The sequence below is a fragment of the Struthio camelus genome, chromosome Z (assembly GCF_040807025.1).
Source record: "Struthio camelus isolate bStrCam1 chromosome Z, bStrCam1.hap1, whole genome shotgun sequence".
NCBI lineage: Eukaryota > Metazoa > Chordata > Aves > Struthioniformes > Struthionidae > Struthio > Struthio camelus.
The window spans coordinates 37,019,137-37,043,445 of record NC_090982.1 but is presented as its reverse complement, the minus strand read 5'-3'; the positions used below and the strand labels follow the sequence as shown (position 1 = coordinate 37,043,445).

The 24,309-nt window shown below is 41.2% G+C and overlaps 2 protein-coding genes across 14 annotated transcripts in view; one reads left to right on the top strand and one right to left on the bottom strand.

Annotated features, from left to right (window-relative positions):
* Positions 1-1,155: 1,155 nt before the first annotated feature.
* Positions 1,156-5,475, bottom strand: LOC138064483 (adenosine 5'-monophosphoramidase HINT1). Its single transcript, XM_068927329.1, has 3 exons — positions 5,272-5,475; positions 2,265-2,369; positions 1,156-1,491 (listed from the first exon to the last, which is right to left on the bottom strand). The coding sequence occupies exons 1-3, from the start codon at positions 5,380-5,382 to the stop codon at positions 1,327-1,329; spliced, it is 381 nt and encodes a 126-aa protein (XP_068783430.1). The 5' UTR covers positions 5,383-5,475; the 3' UTR covers positions 1,156-1,326.
* A 1,949-nt stretch (positions 5,476-7,424) lies between these two features.
* The window catches only part of LOC138060847 (complex III assembly factor LYRM7-like), a 37,943-nt gene continuing 21,058 nt past the window's right edge, over positions 7,425-24,309 (top strand). For 2 of the 13 annotated variants that reach the window (XR_011137741.1, XR_011137742.1), the window contains exons 1-6: positions 7,425-7,516; positions 10,308-10,380; positions 11,902-11,972; positions 13,958-14,039; positions 21,939-22,041; positions 22,730-22,831. Coding sequence is in view for 7 of the 13 variants with exons in the window: in XM_068927322.1 (XP_068783423.1) it covers positions 8,055-8,120; positions 10,308-10,380; positions 11,902-11,972; positions 13,958-14,039; positions 21,939-22,015 (369 nt within the window). In the remaining 6 variants the exon portion in view is untranslated. Of the gene's footprint in view, positions 7,517-7,938; positions 8,121-10,307; positions 10,381-11,901; positions 11,973-13,957; positions 14,040-15,811; positions 19,011-21,290; positions 21,452-21,716; positions 21,765-21,938; positions 22,575-22,729; positions 22,832-24,309 lie in introns of those variants that run through there. The other 11 variants (XR_011137739.1, XR_011137740.1, XM_068927326.1 and 8 more) reach the window with 10 other exon arrangements.

The following is a 24,309-nucleotide window of genomic DNA, read 5'->3' as shown; positions in this document are numbered from 1 at the left end:
AAATACAGACTCAGCTGCCTTCAGAAGTACTAGCTAGTTTTCCAGTGGACACCATGTCTTACGGTAAAAGGATCTAACATTGAGAGCCTTGAGAAGAATTTCACAACTGTTCCAAGTTGAATGAATTCACATGCCTTTTCCAAGCTTTAAGCTTTTCATCTGAATAGAAATCACAACCATCTTTGTCCATCCACCTTCCACATTGCCACAACTCTTTCTGTGCCTTGGGTGTTAGATTTGCACTCTGGACAAGTGGTGCTCAAAATATGACTGCTTTTTTTTGTTTTCCTCTCTTAAAAAAAAGGCACTTGCCAAAAGGTTTCCGAGTACAGGCTCCCATCAGTAAGAAGCACTAAAAAAAAAAAAAATCAGTCATCCAGGGCTTCTCATCTCAAGCAGAAAGAATGGTTGGTTCACTTTTACAGATTTACTTTTACAGGAAAAGTACTTGGTTTACTTTTACAGGAAAAGACAGATGCTTCAGTGTTGCATTCAGCAGCACTGAGAAACTACTGTTCACTGAAGGACAGAGTTTGCCCAGCAAAATCTGGACTTTAAAAGGTATACTTACCGTACTGCAGCTTGCTTGCTAAGATGAATTCCCTGAGCATCTCAGGATGCCCTAGATGAAGTTTAACACTTTTCATTTTAAGTCCTCAAGTTTCCCCCAAAATCAGGATGTAGAAATACCATTGTGCTATGAAGCAGCACAGTTGCCATTAAGACCTACTCTCTTACCATACATTTCTGGTGAGAAAGGATAAGAAGGATGCCAAACAAGCCCTATTAATCAGCCATTGAAAGAAGCACTCCAACAGGAGTTGTACGTTTCCAACACCCTGCACTGTGCTGATAGAGCCCTTGTTTGGCACTCTCATAGCTACACATACAGGTTTTTGCTGTTTTAAGTTCTAGCAGCCACCTACACAGGTTGTATGTATATTTACATATCATATTCAAACACTTAAGTTTTCTTCCTACGAGACATGAAAAATTAGTCTCCAAACAGCTGGGTTTTCAGGTTTCAAATGATTGGTCAAAATAGTACCTATAAACATTGTTACTACAGATTAAAACATTCTACATACTTACGCTCCAGAAACCACTTTAACTTGCATAACTGTTTCCATCAGTAAGACACACAAGACAGATGACTCCCATATGCTAAATCTTTATTGTGCTACTACTGTTTAGAGCTTTTATTACTCTTCATAGACACACATCAAAAAAGAATGTACATTAACAGTGGCTAGATTGATGGGCAATGTAATAAATCTATTCGGTGGTGGTTTGTACACATGCAGTAATTCTTGTGGTGTAAAAGTCTTAGCCAGGAGGCCAGCCCAATTGACGACCACCCAGAATATGGAGATGTACATGATAGACAGACTGCCCACCCTCAGGCCCTTCATTCACAACCATCCGGAATCCATTGGTCAGGCCCAGGTTAGCAGCACACTTCTTGCCAACAATCATTAAATGCCCAAGAAGCTGGAGAAAAAAAAAAAAAGAAAAAAGAAAAAAACACACAAAGAGGGGAGAGGGAGGAAGGGAAGGAATGAGAGCAGAGAACCATTCAGAGAAGCCAGTTAGCTAATTCCTTGTAATTCAACCATTGCTCTCCAAATTGCTGTCTGTCTGCAACTGACATTTTCCAAGTAAAGCTACAAAGAGTGATTATGCATAAGAGAGGAAAGAGAGCTATGGAATTTTGTCAAGCTAAACAGTAATGGACTACAAAAGAGTCACAGAAGCTAAATTTGTCTCAGGGTTAAAGCCCCCATTATTTCTTCAGGCAATAGAAGTAATTCTCATGGAAAAAGAAAGTTTACATTTTCTTGCATGGGTTTACAAGATCTTTGAACCTCATTTTTCTGGCTACAAATTAAATATTCAGTACCCCTCTCAAACAACTTACCTTTTCTTCAGCTCCGCCCTGCCAAATACCCCAAGCCCTCTTCTCCATACTAAAATGAGTACTATTTACTGTAAGCCATGAAAATAGGCTGTATTTCACAACATAGCTTTTTGCACTAGGAATCCATATCCAGTGATATAAAGTATTGCACATCTCTATTTTGACTGAAAGATTCCATTGCTGCTATAAGCTAGAGGCAAAGGATTATGGTGTCAGAAGAGCTGAAATAGCCGCCTACTTTTCCTCTTTCTAGTGTCAAAGAGGAAAGAGGGAATGGGGAAGAGTCTAGGAGATTTTGAACTAATTAAAGGCAGTTTGGCATACAGAAAGCTTCCACAATACTTACAGATTCATCAGAGTCTTCTGCTTCAGATAATCGGACAATTGGCTTCTTAGGAACCACTAGGAAATGTGTTGGAGCTTGAGGTGAAATATCATGAAACGCAAGGCACTAGAGGAAGAGTAAACAGTTAAAATGCAGTTTGCTTCAGAGGAAGGTTAATAGTTTAATCAAATCAATAGGGCCCAATAAACATACAAAGTAGAATATCAGATACTCTAAAGGCAAGCAAAGATGTTGATTTTTCTCATTACTATTATTATTAAAGTTTGCCACTTGCTATACACAAATATCTATTTAGAGAGAACTGCTGGTATAAACATAGAACATTGAATTTTTTCAAGTATTATATAAAAGCAATAGCATTTTAAATGAGGGTTAAGGCTATCATAAAGTTACCTTCACGCTTTACCATTTTCTTACAGGCATAACAGCTAACAGAGCTGACTGCATGCATTACTTCCTACAGAAAGTACATTAATGCTTATTTCACTCTCTTCTTAAGGGCCTGTTTAATAATCTAAACAGCAAACAACCACTAACCATCTTTCAGTTGCATCTGAATATTGCTTTGGTCAGATGTAGTAAGGCAGTTTCAAAGAGTTATCCGACTGAGGCTGTATTAAATCTGTCACCTCAATAACACCAGCTATTTCAGAGAAAGAATATTTTAAATAACATATTAAGGCTTCAGACATTCCCGAGCTGAGACAAGGGTGTCAGTTTTGAAACATGAACTCCTACCTGTAGGAAGTAGGTAACTCCAATTAATTTTACAGAAGTACGAAAATTACTAGCAATCAGAAACTGCACACAGCAACTCACTAGCCACATTAAATCAATCTCAAGACAAGCGTTTACCTCCAGAAGGGGGATTCTGCATGCAAAATGATGAGGCCAAGGAGAGAGATGAGCATTTTAGAATAGAGACTTCCAGCATGTGGGAAAGTAGAAGAGCAGGCAAAGAGAGGAAGAGGGAGCCATGATGCTGATGCAAGTGGCCAGCCACAGAATCAGAAGTTGCTACTGCCACAACCATGACCTGGAGATGCTCATGCTGTACTACCCATACACTCTGCTACTGCTAACTACTGGGAACCTCTGACTCACTCATAAGACTTAACATCAAAACTTTTTGCAATTAGTGGTCAAGTTATGCCCTAAAGTAAGAGGGCATACCCTTAACACATATTTTAGATTCCTCAAAATATGTATTTCCTAGATGCTTTCAGTTATTTGTGCATCAGGAAACAGAATTTCCTATTCACTTCCAACTCATTGCTTTTTTTAATTCTATACAGAGCACCTGCAGCCTTTGCCAAGACTAAAGGTGATGAGAAGCCCAAACTTTGCTTATTTTAACACCTCCAGCATGCCCTTCCTTAAGCCATCTCTATGTAGATGATGCTCAGTTGTAACTCTCCCTTGATTAACTGCTTCTCTTTCCCAAACTGAAAGGGTGGATAAAAAAAAGAATGGATGAATGGAAGTAATTTGCACACAATTGCTTAAAATTAATTTAGGTTGATCAAAGCCAAAGTGGTTTTCCAAACTGCCTATTCTACGCAGTTCATATAAAGCCAGGAGACAAATGGCTAAGCTGAGTCAAAGAACGTAATGAAGTAGATGAGTGGCAAATAATTTTCAATGGGGTAGAGGGCACACCTTTCGAACAAAAGCATAATCACAGAAAGCCGGTGAATGCAAGTAACACCAACCTTCATTTCAGGTTATTTTACCTATTTTTATTTCAAATGCAACTAAAACAGCACTGATAAGGCTTAATTCCACAGAAACTTTGTACTGTTTGCATCTCCTTTGCACTGTATATCAATTAATGATTAATTAATCTTCATTACATCCCTCCAGATAACATTTCCTACCAACAGCAAACAGACCTTCAGTGCAGTGAACAGAGTGAATTAAAGGATCCTTCACTCTAACCAACTAAACTAACAGCAGTTTTAAATCAAAATCAGGTGAGATACTGCAACCAATTAGTCTGTCATGAATCTGCAATATTTTCTGGAAATCAGAGTAGTTTATCTACTCCTAAATCACTCATCATATTCAAGTTTGTAACATGCTTCTCAGTCAAGCACACTGTTGAGATTAGATTGCTGTAGCCAGCACAGCTGAGTAAAAAGCTAATGCACATTTCACCTTGACAAAAGAAAATAAGCACAGCTTTTCGTAAACGCAGAGCAGTACCACAAGAACGATGAATCGCACAATTTTTGAAAAGTAATGAACACTTCCAACATTCTGGAAAACAGATGGCAGCTACAACGCTATTGTGATCCATTAAAAAAGCACTGTTCCAAGCTATACATTGTTATTAAGCACACAGATCAGCAAAATAGCACCTTTTAGTAAGAGCCTTTTTTCTACATTACAGATAAACCCTATTTTCAAAGTACTTAGTATTAAAAACAAACAAATAAAAAAAGCACCACTCATTTTGGATACTAACTTAAAGCTAACCTCTTATAACATCTACTTTTTTTTCAGACTTGAACTGGATCACTTGGTTCCTAACACATTGCAGGGCACTAGCATCAGCAAATTTTTCAAGCATGCCACAATCATGGTCCCACTTCACCAGATCACAGGCATTTTTGCAGCCTGTAGGGCAAGTAGTTTCTAAGTTTAAAAAAAATGAAAAGAAGTAATTTTTGATAAGCTTGGTGGTTCATAACCAAAGCCTGGCACGGCAGAGCTGCGAAATCTCTATGAGAACCACTGCTAGGCCTATCAACATCAGCATTTCTGATAACGAAGAAACAGCTAACTACGGTCACTAGCTGTGCAAGGGCGCCCCGAGGCCAAAGGCTTTAGTGCCAGAAGCCGCCCCCCCGCCCCGACGTTTCGCGGATGCGCCAGGGAGGGAGCCGCACGGCCCGGCCCGGCCCGGCCCCCCCAGGGCGGCACCGCCGCCAACAGCCGCAGAGGGCCGCGAGCCGGGGGCGGCCACACTCCGGGCAGAGCCGCCGCTGCCGCCTCCCGGCCGCACCTGCTCGTCCTCGTAGATGATGTTGGCGGGGATCTCCTTGCGGATGATCTTGCCGAAGATGGTGTCGCCGCCCGGCCGAGCGGCCTGCGCCTTGCTGATCTCGTCAGCCATAGCGGCACCCTCCCACACGGCACCCGCCGCCGCCGCCCGCCTCAGCGCTTCCTCCCTCGGCTCGGCTCGGCTCGGCCCCGCCCTACCCGGCGCTCATTGGACCGCCGGCGACCGGCCCCACGCCGCGATCGGCCTCCTCACCCGTCCCTTTACGCGCATGTCCTGGGCGCCGCGGCGCTTATCAGGGCTGGGGGGGAGCGCGGGGCGGCGGCGCGGAGGGATCTGGTGGCGGCGGTGGAGCGGGTTAAGCGGTTCTGCGGCGGGAAATCTGCGCAGTGCGGGGAGGGTTAAGTGGCGCCGCGGAGGGATCTGCGCAGTGCGGTGGCTGCACTGAGGCTGCTGCGGCGCGAAGCGGTTCTCGCTGCCACAGGAGGTCCGTGGGTCAGGTCCCGCGGGGGTGAGCGAGGGGGGGGGGCCGCAGCCCCACGACGGATGGGCCGAGCACTGGGCCCGCGGGTGAGGTCTGAGTCAGCGGGGCCGTGGCGGCGTCCGGGCCCCAGGCTGGGCGGGGGCTCCTGGGCCCTGGGAGTGGGTGTGTGAGCGGGTGTCCTGGGTGAGGCTGGTCGGGGCCGTTAAGGCCTATTGGTATACGTAGGGCCCTGACATTAAATATCAAGTATAATTCTGGTATGGAAGTATGTAGTTCCTCTCTAAGTCATCTGAAGAAGGGTACTGAAGTCTTTCTAAGCTTAGATTGGATTCACATGTATCAGTTTTAGTAGAACTAGAAACAGAGTAAGTATTTCAATTTTCTCCAGAATAGTCTTTCCAGGATAAAAGGTGTTCCAAAAATATATATATTTTAGATCAATTCTGATGAATAAACCTGGATTATGCCAGTGTCGATATTTTTAAGAAATAGAAATTGAGTTTAAATGCACTTGAACGCTCCTGGGGATTAAAAGGCAGCTGTGTAAAATAAATATGTTGGTTGTGAATTGATGGCTTTCCAATTAAGTGTTTGAAGTGATGAGATCTTTCTTCAGAAGAAAATTAGTAAGATACATTATGTTTATGGAATGCATAGGCTGGCTCTAGGATTGTGGGCACTACAAGCTAAACAAGGTTGAAGAGAATTAGTAGATTTAGTCTTTGAATTGTTTATTTTTTCCCTGAAAACAGTTAAGATATACAAAAGCCCAGCGCTGCATACAGTCCTATGTAGGTCCCATTCAACTCCTGTTGAAGCCGGCAGGAGTGTCTTAATAAGTCTTGGCATGAGGAAAGACAACACCATCTGAATCATTTTTTGTTAGTCACATCAGAAAAGGCCTCATGATCCCAGCAAGAATTATGATATTAAGCCTTTTGGGCGAGCTGCCAGAAAGTGTAAACTGTAGAAACCTCTCTCTGCTCCCCAGTTAATGTGCTCATGCTGGGGGCCCTGCAGCCCCTCCCAGTCTCCTACTGAGCCCCCTCCACCCCCCGCAGCCTAGTGCTGTTGCTGTGGCCCTGCCAGCAGTGGTGGTCAGCACGCATAGGGGCACAGTGGGTCGCTGGGTGGCAGTGGGAGGGAGGCTGCTGTCCCCCAGCTGGTATCACACTGGCAGCATCAGCTGTGGTATTGTCTGGCATTGCGTTCCCCTAGGTTTGTCTTGATACATGCCAACCGGTTCTTCGGGGCAGCTGGTTTGTGCTGGTGTTGTGTGATGTAGGCACGCTTCAGTGTACCCCCAAAAACCACCTAGAGGCTTGTTGCCATGTAGACAAAGAGAAAACTGTGACTTCAGTGTTTCTGTTTAAGGCTCCTAGCTCTCGTGGTGACAGAGAGACCCTTCCTAAGGTGAAATACTGATGCCTCAGCATCGGACCAAGCGAAGCGGCGCTCGGGGGCGCAGGCCGCCGTCGGCGCGGGCGGGCAAGCCCTGCGCGGAACGAGGGCGGAGGCCAGCGCGGCCCGGGAGAGCAGCGTTGCCGGGGACGCCCGGAAGCCCCTTGGCGTAGGGACGCGCCGGAAGGATTGCCGCGCGCCCTTCCGGTAACCTTCTTCTAGCGGAAAAGGAGGTGGCCACGGGCCTTGGGGCGGTGCCTTCCGATTGGCTGCGGCTGAGCGCGCGGGAGGGGGCGTGGCGCTCCCGCGGCGGCGGCGGCGGCGGCGGGCGGCGCGGCGCTCGCCATGGCGAGCCGCGGGCAGGTGAGCGTGGCGCGCATGCGCGGCGCTCGCGGAGTGGAAAGTGGCCAATGGTCCTCGCGGGGGGGTAACGGTCGCCCCGCTGCCAGTAGCCGTTGGAGCTGCTCGGAGCTCGGGGTATACCTGGCTCTTCCCGGCGGAGCGCTGGCCTGGCTGGGGCCGCTGAGGAGAGCGGGCGGGCGGGCTGACGGATAGATGTCCTCTGCCCCTACGGCCTCCCCGGTGCTCGGGGTCGCCTCAGTTGAATTGGGGAAGGGGCGGAGAGGAGCTGTGCAGGGCGGCCCGGGCCGCTGGAGGGCAGAGGAGCGCTGCGACCAGGGCCGGCTGCTCGGGGGCCACAAGCAAAGCCTGCCCCCGGGTGACGGGCTGTTTGTCAGAGGGGAGCTGGCAGGAGGTGCAGGGCCACTTGGAATAAAGCATTTCAACGTTTTCTGAGTTAGTCGTGCTTTAGCGTGCCCTGGACAGTTTAATGTCGTGATGCGCAAACGGGATCTGGTTGTCAGTCATACGGTGGTGCTTGGTGCTCGGCTGTTTGGAGTTGATGGTAATGTGCACAGCACCAAAGAAGACAGGCTGTGTTCTGCTTCAGATTCGGCAGCCTGCGGATGTAAATACTAATTGAACTTGAAATGTATTTGTATTCTTAGGGATGTGAGGAAATTTTTCCTTATATTTCACCAGAGAGTAGTAAGCATTTGTAGCATCAACAAGCAGAGGCTTTAGGACAGGAAGGACGCTACACCTGGTGATAGAAGGTGCACTTTTGTATGCAAAGGCCATCGTGGAAAAAAGAGGCAGAAAGTGAGAGAGCAGTAAGGTAGTGGTTGAAATCCCATAACAGAATGAGTTATGATGGGAAGGTGTAGAAAAGCAACGGCAGAAAAACAGGTGCTTATCTCACCCTTGCTTTTCTGGGGATTTGAGCCCCCTGTCTCAGAATAGAAGTGTTGTAAAGCCTGTTGGGGTATTTTGAGGGTTCTGTGTTTTGCTAGGTGACTACAGTGCTGGAAGGAGTCAGTGCATTGGTCAACCCTGCCTTGAAGTCATGTAATGTTATGCTTGTAACTTCTGTGATCTGATGTTATGCAAGCAGTGCTAGAGGAAGATACCTGAAAAGTATTGATCAGAGTTTGAAATAATCAGAAAATATGGCCTCTGGTTTCACCCTGCGTATGTCTGTGGCTCAAAATTACTTGTAATATTAATTTTGCTATTTGCAAAGATGGTAAAATATTACAGGCTGGAAATATTTCAAGGTGTGCTGTCCAAATAATGCAATCAATCTCCTAAAATCTGCCTACAGAAGAACGAATTTATATGCTAGCTCTTAATTCTATTCATTCTACTTTCCACAGTTTTAGCCACAAAGGGAACACTGCAATTGGAGACAACCTAGTCCTGGTTAACTGTGAATTATTAAGGACAAAAAAGACAAACAGGAGTTAACATGCTCGCTTTTATATATTTCTGCTCACATTTGTTTAACTGCTTGTCAGATCATGCTTTAAGTCTTGTAAAAGTGACTCAGATTTTTAACTTAAAGAAGCATCGCCAAGAATCTTAAACAATTGGGAACGCACTAGTTTATCTTCTTTCCAGAAAGGTCTGGAAAGTATGTCCTCAACAGCAGCATATGTAGTCATAAATTACAATAGAAATTATAAAGCACTTTACTGAAGCAAAGCGACATTTGAATTTGTTGTTATTTTAAGTTGTCCCTTAATGTTGTAAGTAACCCCTTGATACTTTATGTTATAGAAGCCGCATTGAACTGGAAGATTACCTGTTCTTACTGTTTTATGACTTTTTCCTTTTCTTGACTGTCCTGTTGTGTGTGCATACTTCTGGATGAGTTGAAAATTATGAGGAAATACCTAAAATTGTGCCTTCTAAAGGTGCCTAAACACACAAGGAAGTACTAAAGATAACTATAACATGTTCTCAGACTTTTTGGTGCTTGTCAGTGATTGACCACAAATCGAAATATCCTGATATTTTCTGTAATTCATGACAATATGCATGAATAAACAGCCAAAAGCATATGTCTATGAGCTGTCATTCTCCCTGTTTTTGCATTATGTCCGTACTGAGGTCTGTCATCTCTACGTTGTAAATCCTAATCTTTCTGAATATTTGTTCTTACTGAGGTTTTTATTTGTTGATCTGATTACTTATTTTTAGGGAAGGACTTTGTTTTGTGTTGGTTTTGCCATATCACCTGTAGAAGATCATACCTAAACATTATACAGAGACATTAAAAATAATTGTGCTAATTAGTTAATCTGCTAGTCGAGATCCTTTTAAAATTCTCTTTTCTCACATGTGAGAATACTTTCTCACAACATGAGAACACTGTAGCCATTTACATTTCTTTCCTTCTTTGTAATGAGAGTATTGAATTCAATGATATACTCTTCAAAGTCTGTTTAGGTAACTTGACTTGGGCAATTACTCTTTTTTTTTAAATATTGGCATGAGAAATATGTTTGCATGAATGTGGTTTCAGGGTTAGATCGCTATCATGCAAAGTGATAATAAGTGTAGTGCCAGTACTTTCTTGCATCTCAGATGATTTTGAAATGTCCAAACTGTCTAGGGTTTTGGTTTCCTTTATCTGCAGATTATTTGATCAAGAACTGAGACATAGTATATAAGAAATTGATTTCCAACCAAATTACATACTAAATGGAAAGAACATAAAATATCAAGCAAAAGCAAAATATCCTTAATGGTAGCATGTTCATTTTAAATGAGAATCTTGTTAGCAAACATTCTATTGATATTTTGTTGACAGGTTTTGAAGCTTTTTAAATTGTTGCACAGAACCCGACAAGAGGTTTTTAAAAATGATACCAGAGCCTTAGAAGGTAAGATATTCTTGTTATGTGGTAGATGGTCACCTCTCTCTCTGGAACTTTCTTCTCCTTGCATGTTACGTTGCCTGAATATGATTCATTCTTAAAATAAGCGTCATTGCTGTGGCTGTGAAGACTTGATAGGGCCTCTAGTCAGCTCTCTAATCAGCTGAGGGGATTACATGTGTGTTGCTGGAGGTGGGGTGGGTGTTGTTGTTGTTTTAGTTTTTTTTTTGCTTTTCAGAAAGAGCGTGAAAGGTGGAGAAGGGAGCTAAAGATTCCCCGTTTTGGAGGATGTGGAGGTGGCTAGTGTTAATCCAAATCAATTCTGCAGTGCCAGATAGTACATAACTATGCTAATGCTTCTGTTGGGGCCAGTGAGTAGGTGATGCAAGAACCAAAATGCAAGGGAAGGAGAGAGGAGTACTTCTTCTGTTGTCGTTGTTGGCTTATGCCATCTTAAGGTGACTGTAATTTCAGCAGTAATTTCCCTGTCTCATCCAGTCCAGCTGCTCAAGAGAAATCATTAACTGTATGTGGTTCTTTCTCACTTTTCTTTGCAACTTTACCATTTTCTACCTGTGTTTGTTGTGAGAGTGTGTGGCAAAGACAAACGATATCAAGTCGTTAATGCTATTTAGCCTTGTTAACAGAAGCAACAGTGCTAATGAGAGGGAGGGTACGTTAATTCCAGTTTATAGAACAATTGATGAAGGGGAGTGAATTAACATTCAGTTTGGTTTTCTTTACCAAATGTGTTTGTGTGTATTTTGTAAGAGAGAATGAACTTAGAAGGACTAATGAAAACAAAGTTGAGTAGCAGACAAAAGAGTACAGTTAGAAAGAAAATGATTCTTAAAATCTCCTTTTAAACGATTGCCTTCCACTTTTAATAGACAGCCATTGAGGAAACTTTTGTGTGTCTGTAGCCAGACATCCTATAAGTGGAAACAAAAACCCAGTTGTTAGACTCGTGCCATATTTCTGAAGTATAATGTTGCTGAAAGTGTCTCTTTTTGGAGCCTTGGTGATCTTTCTGGGATTTTTTTAGTTTGCCCCCCACACCCCCCTCAGTGCAGTCAAAGCATGCTTAACTGTACTAAGCATTTGACTTGATCCTCTTTATATAGTTGCTGTTCAGGTAATCAATATTGCTTCTGTAGTAATTGAAACTTTTAGTAATAGTGTCTATATGTTAATTTTTTTTAAATTTCAGAATACTAGATGAGCAGTCTTAGTATTATATTTTATCCTTACACCAATTAAATCTAAATAAGACATTCTCACCTGAATTCCATGGAAATCTTGTATTGAAAAAACTTTGGGCTGACTGTACCAGGAAAGGGATGTGGTTTTTGTTGTTTTTGGTTTTTTTAATGGAAAGGAGTAGGTAGCCAAAGGAACGTAGATACGGACCTGATCAACAAATTGCCCAGAGACAGTCAGAACGGCCTTAGAAATGTGGGTTATGAGCTGCTGAAAAAGTAAAAATAAAGTTGTTCTGTTCATGCTTTCTTTCCTTACTGTGTTTAGCTGCAAGACAAAAGATAAACGAAGAATTCAAAAATAACCGAAATGAGACATCTGCAGCGAAAATAAATGAGGTACCTCCCGTTTTGATTTTTTCCCCCCATTTTGCATGAAAATTCATGCCTTTTTCTGAAAAGATCTCAGAACTAATAAAAATATTTATTGAGACATTCAGAGAGCCTGGTGAGTTCTAAAAGGTGCTTCCATGGATCTTTGTTTACAAATATATTGATACCTCCATTGATAGATCTAGTATGTCATACAATTTTGCTTGCACTCAAATACATAAGGAAAAAGCACCTTCTAGTACTCTGATGCACTTATTCTGAGGCTCATAATAAAATTAGGGAGAAAAGTGTTTAATTTTGCTGGTTTTTCATGTAAATATTTTGTGTATTTTTCTTAGAAAATCTGCTGTAGCTTGGGTCACTTAAGTTTACCTGTCTTTGTTGTATAGACAAGTACACAAAGATATGGAGAACTTAAATAATCTCTTGCCTTAATGGCAGATATGGGAACTTATTTGGATTCCTGATCACAAGCTAGACGTCATTCTTCTTTAGCGGCGAGGGGAGAACTGTTAACTGGTCGTTACTTTATTATAACATAGAGGTGTTAATTCTACCACTGTTTTTTGTTTCTTGTTTCCTCATGGTGAAAACGTTTTATTCCAAAGGAACAGAACACTTTGTTATGTCACTTTGTAAGTTACTTTTGCTCAGTTGCTATTTTTACCGCTTTTTACTGAGTAATTTTCCAAAGCTTCCTGAGGCCTGAAATGAAACTTCTGTATTTTAGATGTTTTTAGTTATTGCTGTCCATACTGAGAGAATGATTTAGTCATTGTCATTCATCCTTTTAAGAATCTATTCATACAATGTCATTGGCACCTGTATGCAGTTTCTACCAACTCTGGGAGGTGATACGTTGGAAAGAAGTGCCTCCATCTGTCCATTGCAGAAATAAGTCCAGCAGAACTACAGAATCCTTGAACATCATATAAGTTGTTGTAGTCATTACTGAACGTATACCTATGCTGAAGTGACACTATTGTACAGGAACTGAATCAAGGGATAGTAGAGGACTTTTGAGAATTTGGACGCTTATTTGTTTAAACATGGGAGTTTTGCTTTAGATATCAGGTAAAAAAATGAATATTAGCCAACCAAACGTGTTTTACTTTGCCGGAGTAGAGTACTGCAATGTCTTCTGAATGTGACATTAAATATTTAGGTATGAAGTGACCTAAGAAGATGGGAATAACCATCTGCAATACTGGAATGTGGGATGCAGTGGCTGCATCTACCCTAGCGTTTTAGTTCAGGTCAGGAGTTCACTTTTTAAGTTGTCCGGGTTGTTTCCCTTTATTGTAATTTGGGTTGTTTTGTGAAGCAGTCTTACAGCATGTGACTGGATTACTTTTAAGATGAAGCTGAAGTGGAAATCATGCTTCAAGAGCAAACTTAACGCATTGTAGCTTCTGATGGGCATTCAGTAGGGGGAACTAGATCATACCTAGCTCAAACACTTTAAAGGGGAAAGCGGGGCAGAGAAAGATAGTGTAATTGTCAAGTCCTCGGCCTTAACTCTTATGCTGTAAAGATTCATTCTTGTTGGTACACACTGCTTCCCGATGTGGATAGAGACATTGTCTCCCAAAGTGTCTCACTTGTGCAATTTCATTTATTTCTGACAGAGGTATAACGCAAACAAGTCAGTCACCAGTGACTATAGTCATTGAAACGAGTTACTTGTTTTGCTAATTGTGTTCTGCCTTATTCCTTTGCAATTTTAACTGGATTTATCAGTCTTATACTGCTGTGTGTTACCAGCCGGATGACTCATTTCCTTCTTCAGGTGCTGTATGTCAGGGTAGCTGATATATCGACTTAAAAAGTACTCCAGGATCCCCAAAATGAAAGCTATGTGTAGATAGCTTTCTGAATAATAGAATTGACTGGCTTTGGTATTTGAATAGCTCTCTAGTATGGAAAAATGCCTACAAGAATAATTGTATATCACTTTAATTACTCTGCTCTTTTGTTTTTTTCTTTGTTAGCTTATGAAAATAGCTTCAGATGTGGAAGTGATTCTCAGAACTTCTGTTATTCAGGCAGTTCACACAGATACTGACAAAATACGTGAGTAAAGCTGCATGTTAAAAAGATGTTAAAAGATGTTGAAATTCAGTAAATAAATATCAACCTTAAAAACTAAATAGGGATACAGAGAGGTGAAATGTCTGCCTGTTGTCCATTTACCTGCCTGTAGGCTTAGTAATTTAAGCTTGTTGATTAGTGTCACTACCTATGAGAGGTAGAGATCTCAAAGATACAAAGTTTCTGTGCAGATTTTATGAATTATAGAGGCTTAATAGAGAGGCAGAGACTGCTGTTAATGTCATCATTGAGGAAAAGAAGTTATAACTCGGTTATTTCTTTTTGCTCCTCATCCAGTAGGAGTGACAGCATCTAGCTGGTAAGTCAGCATGCAGGTACTGGCTAGTCAGTCAGCATATGTCTAACTCTAAATTAGTCACAGGATCTGTAGGTGCTACCAGTTAGGTAGAAGTTGCCTGAGGAGAGCTAACAAGTTAATGTTTGCTGCCCGTAGAATAATTTTTTCATTTAGGTTTGAGTCTTGTCTTCTACCCAAAACCTTATACTGGCAATTTAAATTTTAATATGCCTGACCAAATTACATCTTGGGAGATTTGTGATGCAGTGATGGCCTGGAAACAAAGCCTCTCAAACTCTGAAATTTTTGCTCCGAGTTTAGAAGTCCTTTTATACCTCGTAGTCAAACTCAAGAGAAATAGTAGGTTCAGCTTACCACTGCATGGTATAGGATAGGAGAAATCTTTAGCTGTATACATTGTTTTCTTTCACTTCTCTTTACTCAGGTCTTTATAAATCTTTGTAACTGTTTCCAATTTTGGATTCGCTAAACTAGTAAACATTTCACTATAGAACAGCTTTACTGGTTTAGTCCGAAGATGTGTCCAGACCAGTGTTATGTCTTCCGCAGTGGTCATAAGCAGATGGCAGTAAAAGAGTAGGAACAGACCAAGTATACTTTCCATAGCACTTTCACATCTTCCAGCTATTAGCATCTGGGGACGTTTACTGAGACAGAAACCATTACGGTTTTAGATATCCTCAGTGGATTCTCTCTCATGTGCTTGTTCCCTGTGATCCATGCAAATTTCTTGCATCCACAGTGCTGTTGACAAAGAATTTACTAAGGTCTGTATGAAAAATAACTTTCTCTAGTTTGTTTTGAACCTGGCTCCTACTTGTCAGTCTGTATCCATTTTTGCCAAGCTGCTCGTGAATTTTTAGCCTGTTATTGCCTCCCCTGTGTGTGTTTTTTGCTTTTTTTTAAACCTATGGGATAGCTTCTATATGAAACAACAGCTGTATGCCTGTGATCATTCTACTGTCGTTCTCCGTACCTTTTTCAGTTTTACTGTAGCCTTCTTAAGACAAGCATCAGAGCTGCACGCAGTCATCGCGCTATGAGCAAACCAGGGATTTGAACCATAGCACAATGATGTTTTCTCTTTTGTTCTCCATTCATTTCCTAGTAATTTCTAATCCTAAAATTCATTTTTTTTTAGTTGCTGCTGGTCACTGTGCTTAATTTTTTTTATTTACAAGTTTATCTTGTATTCATTGGACTCTCACCTGAATGATAATAGTCAGCTTTGAGTCCATCACTTTCTCTGTGAAGTTATAATTTTTTTTACCTGTTTGCATTGCGTTTCTCTATATATAAATTTGTCAGCCATTTTATTGGTTACTCTGTCAATCTTAATATCCTTCTGCGTTTCTTTGAAGTAGACCTGTCACCTAATGAAATTATTTTTGATAAAATCATTAAAAAACACTCCATTGTTCACCTGCTTTTCCAGGTTATTTACAAATATGTTGAACAGGACAGATTCCAGCAAAAATGCCTGCAGGACTCCACTTGTGACATCTCTGCATTGGGAGACTAGTTCATTTACCCTCTGCTTCCCACAGTTTAACCAGTGATTTATCCATGCAAGACCTTCTTTCGTAATATGGCAGCTGTTTTCTTAAGCGTTCAGTGAGGGACTATTGGAAGTCCAAGCACACTGCTGTAGCCTCACAAGAGCTGTTCAGAGAACTCTTACAGAGACTGTAAGGCAGAACTTCCCTTGCAAAGGTCACATGTTCATATTCTAATGCTAATTCATGTTCTAATGCTGTCTGAGTGTGCAGGGATGGTGTTAAGAAAGCCCAAGCCCACCTGGGGTTGATCCTGGCAAGAGAAGTAAAGGGCAACAAGAAGGGCTTCTAGAGATATATCAGCAGCAAAAGGAAGATGATGCAAAATGTGGGCGTGCTCCTATATGGGGCAGAAGACTCTTGACAAAGAACATGGAAAAGGCCAAGGCACTCAAATGCCACCTTTGCCTCAGTAAAATTTTGCTTTCAGGAATCCCAGGTCCCTGGCACCAATGGGAAAATCTGGAGCAAGGAAGACTTACTTTTGGTAAAGGAGGATCAGGCTAGGGAGCATTTAAACAAATTTGGCAGAGACACATCCATGGGACCTGATGGGATGAACACACACAGCTGCTGAGGGAGCTGGCCAGTGTCATTTCAAAGCCATTCTCAGTCATCCTTTTTTGCTCATGGCAATTGGGGGAGGTTCCTGAGGACTGAAAGAATGAAATATTGCTCCTGTTTTCAGAAGCAGGATGTAGGGAACTACAGGCCGGTGAGCCTCATCTGAATCCCTGAGAAGGTGATGGAACCAGCCTGCCTGGAAGCTGTTTCCAAATACATCAAGGACAGGATGGCGAGTGGGAGTAGTTAGCATGGATTTATGAAGGAGAAATGCTGCCTGGCTGGTTAACCTGTTAGCCTTCTTCAGTGAAATGACTGGCTTGATAGACAAGGGGAGAACAGCATGTGTTGTTTACCTTGGCTCTTTGCAGGGCTTTCAGTGTTGTCTCCCATCATCCTCATAGGCAAAATGATTAAATGATTAACTATTATAAGTGGATGGTGAGGTGGACTGAAAGCTGGATGAACTGCCGGGCTCAGACGGTTGTGATTAGTGGCATGAAGTCCAACTAAAGGCCAGTCACTCTTGGTGTATCCTAGAGGTTGGTATTTGGGCAAATACGTGTTTAACGTTTTCATGAATGACTTGGATGATGGGACTGAGTACACTCTCAGCAAGTCTGCAGATGATACAAAACTGGAAGGAGTGGTTGATACCCACCCCAGTGGTTGTGCTGCCATTCGAAGGGACCTCGACAGGCTGGAGAAGAGGGCAAACAAGAATGCCATGAAGTTCAACAAAGGGAAATGCTAAGTCCTGCGCCCGAGGAGGAATAACCCCATGCACCACTACGTGCTAGGGAGACCGGCTGGCAGGAGAGCCGCTTGGCAGAAAAGGCCCTGGGGATCCTTCTAGACAACGAGTTGAACGTGCCTCTGTGGCAAAGAAGGCCAATGGTATCCTGGGCTGTGTTAGGAAGAGAGTCACCAGCAGGCCTGAGGGGGGCCCTTTCCTCAGCACTGCTGAGGCTACATCTGTAGTGCTGTGTCTAGTGCTCGGCTCCCCAGTACAAGAGAGACATGGACATACTGGAGCGAGTCCAGTGAAGGGCCATGAAGATAGTTAAGAGATTGCAGCCTCTGTCCTATTAGAACAGGCTGAGAGAGCTGGGGCTGCTTAGCCAAAAGGAAGACTTGGTGGGATCTTACCAATGTGTGTAAATACATGATGGGGAGGAAGGAGGGAGTAGAGAAGGCGGAGCCTGACTCTTCTCAGTGGTGCACAGTGACAGGATAAGAGGCAGTGGGCACACTGAAATACAGGAAATTCCGTTTGAACAGAAAAAGCTTTTTTTACTTTGAGGGTTGTTGAATGCTGGAACAGGTAGCCTGGAGAGTTTCTAAAGTCTCCATCCTTGGAGATGTTCAAAACCTGACTGGACACGGTCCTGGGCAGCCTGTTCTAGCTCACCCTCCTTTTTGCAGGAGGTCAGACTAGATGATCGCCAGAGGTCCCTTCCAACCTCAACAATTCTGTGATTTTTTAGGAATTTTGCTGGTGGTTTGGCTAATTACCTAGTAGAGACGTCTGGTTTGAGAGTCTCATTCCCCGGATCTCCTCTGAAATCATCTTGTTCTTCAAACTGGCACTTTGCCCCACTTTGCCACTCCTCAGTCCTCCAGTAACAAGGAACTTCAGCTCATTTAACAGCCGTTTCAAGGCAACGGGTTAAAGTACTTACCCCATTCCTGAAGGCTGCTAGCTTCCCAGCTCCTGCAGGGTATTCAGACGATAATAGAACTTGATTTTTATAGACCTTTTGGAGAAACGCTGACACCGAGGTCTGTGTGGAAGAAGAAAGTCTTCCAGGTTCCAGTATTAGTCAGGAAAACTTTGTCCTGCAGCAAGAAAACGTGGAGTGAATCTGTACAGAGTGCATTTGACCTGCCTGTAAACGCAGAGGACGTCACTCTTGCCTGTTAATATTTTTTCCTATATTTGTTTTGGATAGATCTAAGCTTTGCTTATCACTGTATAATTGATCTTACTATAGTAATTTGTATGAGATGATACAAAAAGTAACTGATCAGTTATGGTTTACTTGAATATTCAAGAACAAAACAAACCTCAAAACAGCCATCATAGTGTGAAAGTTGTGTGTTTTAATGTGTGTGTTTGGAATATATACTGAAGTGAGAAATATTTGAAGTCTTGATTGGTAATCCTCTAGTAGAATATCAGGAATGTTTAGAAAGGAATTTCAAAGCATCATGATAAAAGTTCACAGTATAACAATGAATAGCATAAAAATGGATAGAATGGATAGGTATTCCTGTTGTACTTTTTCATTATACCAGGACAGGAGAGTATTCAGTGAAGTTAGAATTTCAATTCAAAGCTGATAAAAAGAATTACATTTTTATTTTACACAATGAATAATTCATAAAGGTCGTGGCAGAGTAGTCTTTGAGACCAGTAGCAATGTGTTACTCAACAAGTACAAAAGCAGAAAATCAAACTTGATGTTCAGCTTCATATTGTAATTAAATGAATAAAAGTTACTTCCTTTCCAGAAAGAATATATAGATTTTTATGCCACAGTATGTCAACCTGTAGCAAAAAGTTCACCCCTAAATGCTGTTCTGTAAGCAGGTCTTAGTGCGTTTGCACCTTTCCTGAGAATCTAGTTTTGAATACTGTCAGATAGCACTTTGAACTAGGCAAATCTAGTATAGCACTTACTAGAACTTCATGTCAGTGGCAGTACAGAGTATGTCATTAGAAAATTTCTAGAAACAAGTTCAGAATTTCTAGGGATCTGAGACAATTGTGTCTGTGTTTCGTTAGCTGTTTACGCTGAATAGCATCGTGAGTGCTATGTCAAATTGTACCTATAAATAGGTGTAGTTTCCACTGCTGTTCCTTTTTACTGACTGTCTCATCCTGCTGTTTCCATCCCTGCCTGCTTGTAAAGCAAAGCCGTCTGAGCTTTTAGGTGTAGTAAATTGTACAGGTGTTCAGTTCCAGTATGGCTATGGTTAAAGAATTTGTAGCAGAGCAAAATCGTCCTTTCTGATCCTTAATCTTCACGCTCCGTCTTGACTTTTATCGTGCTGATAGAATTACAGTTAGCTGCCTTGCTGCTTTATTGTATGTTCCTGTATTAAATGACAGGCTTGGGCTTCATTTTATTAAAAAAAAAAAAAAAAAAAAGGTGGAAATATTTTCATTTGCAGGAACAAGAATAAGTGAGTCTTTAAAACCTTTCAGTTGTCCAAGAGAGGAAAGTTTAATAGACAATGGAAACATTCTGTTATTTATGGTTTTCTAGTTTACAGTTTTCGGAATGAAAGAAATAGCGTGAACTTAACTTGCTTCGTAATAAGCTCTTCTTTTAGTTATTAAAGTATAGTAAAAACATTCAAAATCTCCCGTAATATACCCTAAAGTGGCAGGCTGAATTGCTCTTTGTTTTCAAATGAGAAGTTAAGTGAATTTCGTTGAGAAGTTTACTTTTCATAGTGTTTCATTTCGGGTGCTGTATGTTTGTTTTAGAAACCTTGTAGATGAAGGTTCAGTTTGCTATTATAGGAAGTATATTGGCCTGCTTGGAAAAAAATCAGTGTTATAAAATATTTATATTTGGGCTGTATTTAACATAGTGTAGTGCCCTTATTTCATCCTGAGCAAAAACAAACAAACAAGCAAACAAAAAGAATTAATTGTTATGTTGCATGAAAGAAGAGAGAGGAAGGAGAAGCTGGGTAAGAACTTTCAGGAACCTACTGCTGTAGCTTGTTTCCCTAGGCGAGTTACTGTCAGAATCTTCTCATGCTTAGCTTTTTGTATTATAGCTGACAATATGTAATTTAGCTACCTGGTGGGGTTTTTTGCAAACTTACATCTCTAAAATACCTATTTCGTATATATTCTGAAAACAAAAGCCAGAACTAGGTTTGGATAGTGAAGAATACTCATAAGGTGAACATACTTTGTCTAATGAAATGAGATTATTCGGTGCTGTCATGACTTTGGATGCAGTGCATAGGGCAATGTTACTCTTTTATTAATAAGAATCTGAGACAAAGCAGAGTATAGTCATGTTTGGATTCAGTGATAAATCTTTTAAATTAAATTAGGGAGGGTATTGCTTACTAAAGAGAAGACATTTTGAGTTACAAGCTTGTTGGTCGTATTGGACAACCTTTCTGAAAATTGTTTTGCGAAATGTTTCAGTCTGAGTCACATTATTCACTAGCATACGAATGTCTTGGTTCTATTGATTCTACTTCAATTTCAAATTAAGCTGATAAAAGTAAAGCTTACATTTTAGTGATACACCACGCATGCAGTATGTGCTGATGATTTTGATTTGCTCTGTTGACTGTACGTTCAAAACTTAGCTTTGAAAAGGAAGGTAAAAAATACTCTTCTTTCAGTCTTTATCTATTTGGAGCTTTTGTTTTGTTTTTGATTAGTTTAAATCTAAATCTTTTTTGTTTCTTTTTTTATTTCGTTCATGCACGTGTTGTAGCTGTATATATCAACATGATTTGTCCTAATTTACTCGTCTGTGTTTGTCTTTAAGAGAGATGCAATTGAATTTTTATGTAAAGGTCTTAGAAACTTACTAAATGCATCAGTATCAATCCACAGATGCAAAAGAAACATATCCTTGAGGAAATCAGTTTTCTTTCTCAGGATATATAGGGAAACAGCGTACTTTGGACGGAACGTTACTCCGTGTTACGCACACAGGCATGCACGCGCACAATGTTTTACAGGTTTACTGTACCTTTAGTATCTGACCTAGTCGAAGTATAGCATTATGCTTTCAGCCCTTTGTGCTTTAGTTGCAGCTACTTGAGCAAATGTGACATGACACAGCTCCTTCCCTGCGTGCAGAAAGGCCAAGCCAATATCTGAAGAGCCAGATGGCCAGAACTTTGAGCCAGGAGCGGTTTAAAATGGCGCATAATTAGGCAAACCCCAACATGCTGCTGTTCTTTGAAGAGTTAGTGGTGACGACTTTCATTTGATTCTTTCATTTTCTGCTGGCCTTTGAAACAGGTGTAACTAGATAAATGTTATGGACCTTAAATCAGCTGGGGGGGGAGGGGATAGGTCAAATGTAATGCTCATTTTTGAAACTGTTTAAGTAAACATAATGTGATTCAGGATTGTCAGCAGTGTTAAAATTGTCGTTCTCTCTCTTGCTAAAAGATACTGCAGCGCTTTGCCCTTTTTATGGATTCTTAATGTCATTAAAATATTTTCAGGGCTTTTAAAGGGAAAAAAGCTGAAGGAGATATTCTGACAAACAGAAGGTAAACGTTAATACAGTTTTGTCTTAGATAGTTATCGTTATGCTGCTTGTCAGCTTACCAGACTCTCATTTTAGTAACCTGATCTGTTGTTTGCAAATGTAAAAACAACTTTATCATTTTAAATAATGTTTTCCAGAAAATATAACTCTTACAGTTTTTTTTCTCCTGTTACAGTGCTTGTACCGAGGAAAGATCTGCTACAAGACAACACTCCTTACTTTGATAAACCAACAAAAAAGCATCAGTCCTGAGGAAAATATGCCCTTCTCCCCCAAAGGTTAATATCCTGTAATGAGATCTCTGAAAACCAGTAGCAGATACCTGTCTTAAAAACTAAATTTGGAAAATAGTAAATACTGTTAACAGGAAAACAGAGATGAAAACCAAAACACCTTTTCTGTGCATTATGATACCATCATGCAGTTCTGCAGGATACTTCTCTTGTCTGGAAGATATTAATATTTCCATAGAAACTTAAGACACATACTGTTTTCCTAAAAATATACTTCTGAACTGTGTTACTTCCGCCAACAATGGACGTTGTCAATTATGACAGTTCTCATACAGATTGCTCCGTGGCAATTCAGTGGTTTCACAAAACTAAATGCAGTTCTTAGTCCTGACAATATATGTTTGCAGGTTTGTCATCAATGATATGCTGCTTTGAAATAATGACAAAACATCTTGTGGTTTACCATTAAATTTATGCTTTGTAGCAAAAGCATGATTTCTGAACTGTACACTAATATACTGTGATGTTTTAAAGAGTTCTTTAAGGTTAATCTGAATAAATTATTCAGATTTTGCAGATGGGAAAGTGTGTAGTGTTTTCCTTCTCCTGGAGAACATATGCGTATCTGAATGGCAGTGGAACAAGAGAATTCAGCCATAACCTAAGCTAAGAATGTTGGTTTAGATCATATGGTTTATGGATTTAAGGCTTTTGATTTATCTTGTGATTACAGAGTGGCTTCCTGAGGCATTTATCAAAGAGGATGATTGCTTTTGAAACTTATGTAGTCTCAAGTGATCTGACTTGTGTAGAGGGAATTTCTGGTGCAGCCCTGGTAAGCCCTTATTGCTTGCATTTTTTTAATAGAGAATCTTTTCTTTCTCACTGAATTAATCATATGGATTTGTTCACTTTAATTTGAATTGGAACCAGATATAACTACAGTGAGTATAGAGTCTTCTCTGTGTGAAATCAGTAACAGGAACCATACTGAGATCTAAATAAATGTAATACCACACAAAAGTAAGGTAGCAAAGTGCTACCTCCCAGCCCTCTTTCGGATCCCAGTGACACTGTTTATTTTTAATAAGCCTTCAAGGTGCCAATATTGCATCTCCCTGTAGCTTCTGACTTGGCTTCACTTGCTGGTTAGAACAGAAAAGTAGTGCCTGCATCCAGTTTTTTCCCCTCATACCAAGTGGCAACGGGGCAAGTACTCCTTTTCTTAAAACTGCCACCTCTGCCCGCCACAGGCAGGGTAGCCAGCAGAGAATACGTTGTCAGTAATCCCTCCTTCAGCTTATGATGGGTTCAGGTGTTCCACTGATATTCCCTCCACTGTGGCTCAAAGGCATCAGGTGAATAATTGGGGGTAGAATGAAATGAGTGTAGTTCTTACTCGTTTGTTGTAATCTGGTGGCTCTACCAGAGAACACGTCTTGGTCCATCATGGATGCGCTGTTCTAGGCCTCTGCGTCTTTTCCTTCCCTGAGGACAAGCTGTGTCTTGCTTCTGGTTTCCCATCCCTTTGCAACCTTAACTTTTGTTGCCTTTTCCTTAAGGAGCATGGTAAGGGGGGGCAAGGGAGAGAGAATAGATGGTAGTTGCATTTGTAAAGGGAAAACAAAACGGAGCATCAGCTCAAGCAAAGTGACTAATTCTGAAGCAGAAACGATTAAGCTAGGGCTGGGCAGGAATGACATATTATACAGCCATTAAGGTATAGATCCCACGGCATGCTGGAGTTAGGGGGGAATTCGTCTCTCACAGATCCTTGCTTTAGGCTACGGGAATACTAGTGTACTAGTGACTTTATTTTTCAGATTGGTATCATAGAACTGTAAGTCTTAGTAGGTTTTCAGCTTTTCAGTAGTGATGTATTGCCCATTACCATGCATGCAAAATATATACTTAAAAACAGTGGTGTCAGCAGCAGATGGCAGTCTTCTGCACGATATGAGGAAACTGCGAGTAGAGAAACTATTTTCACATGACTATTTTGTTCTTGTACTGCTGTCATGTGTTTTGGACTTTCATTTTTAATATGAATTAACACATGAATAGGAAGTTAGTGCAGAAAAGGCAGCTTACAGGCTCAGACTCGGAATTCCACAAGTGTTGTTGTGCTTCATTTTGCTTATACCTTCAGTACTCTTAATAAAAATATGGCATGACTCACCTGAATATTGTATACAACTGCTGAAAGTGAAGGACATGATCAGAGAAGTTGATAGGATTTAATGGCCGTAGGAATAAAATTCTCCTTACTCTCCTGTGCAGTATGTTTATGGTTCTGCTGCATTAACATTCCAT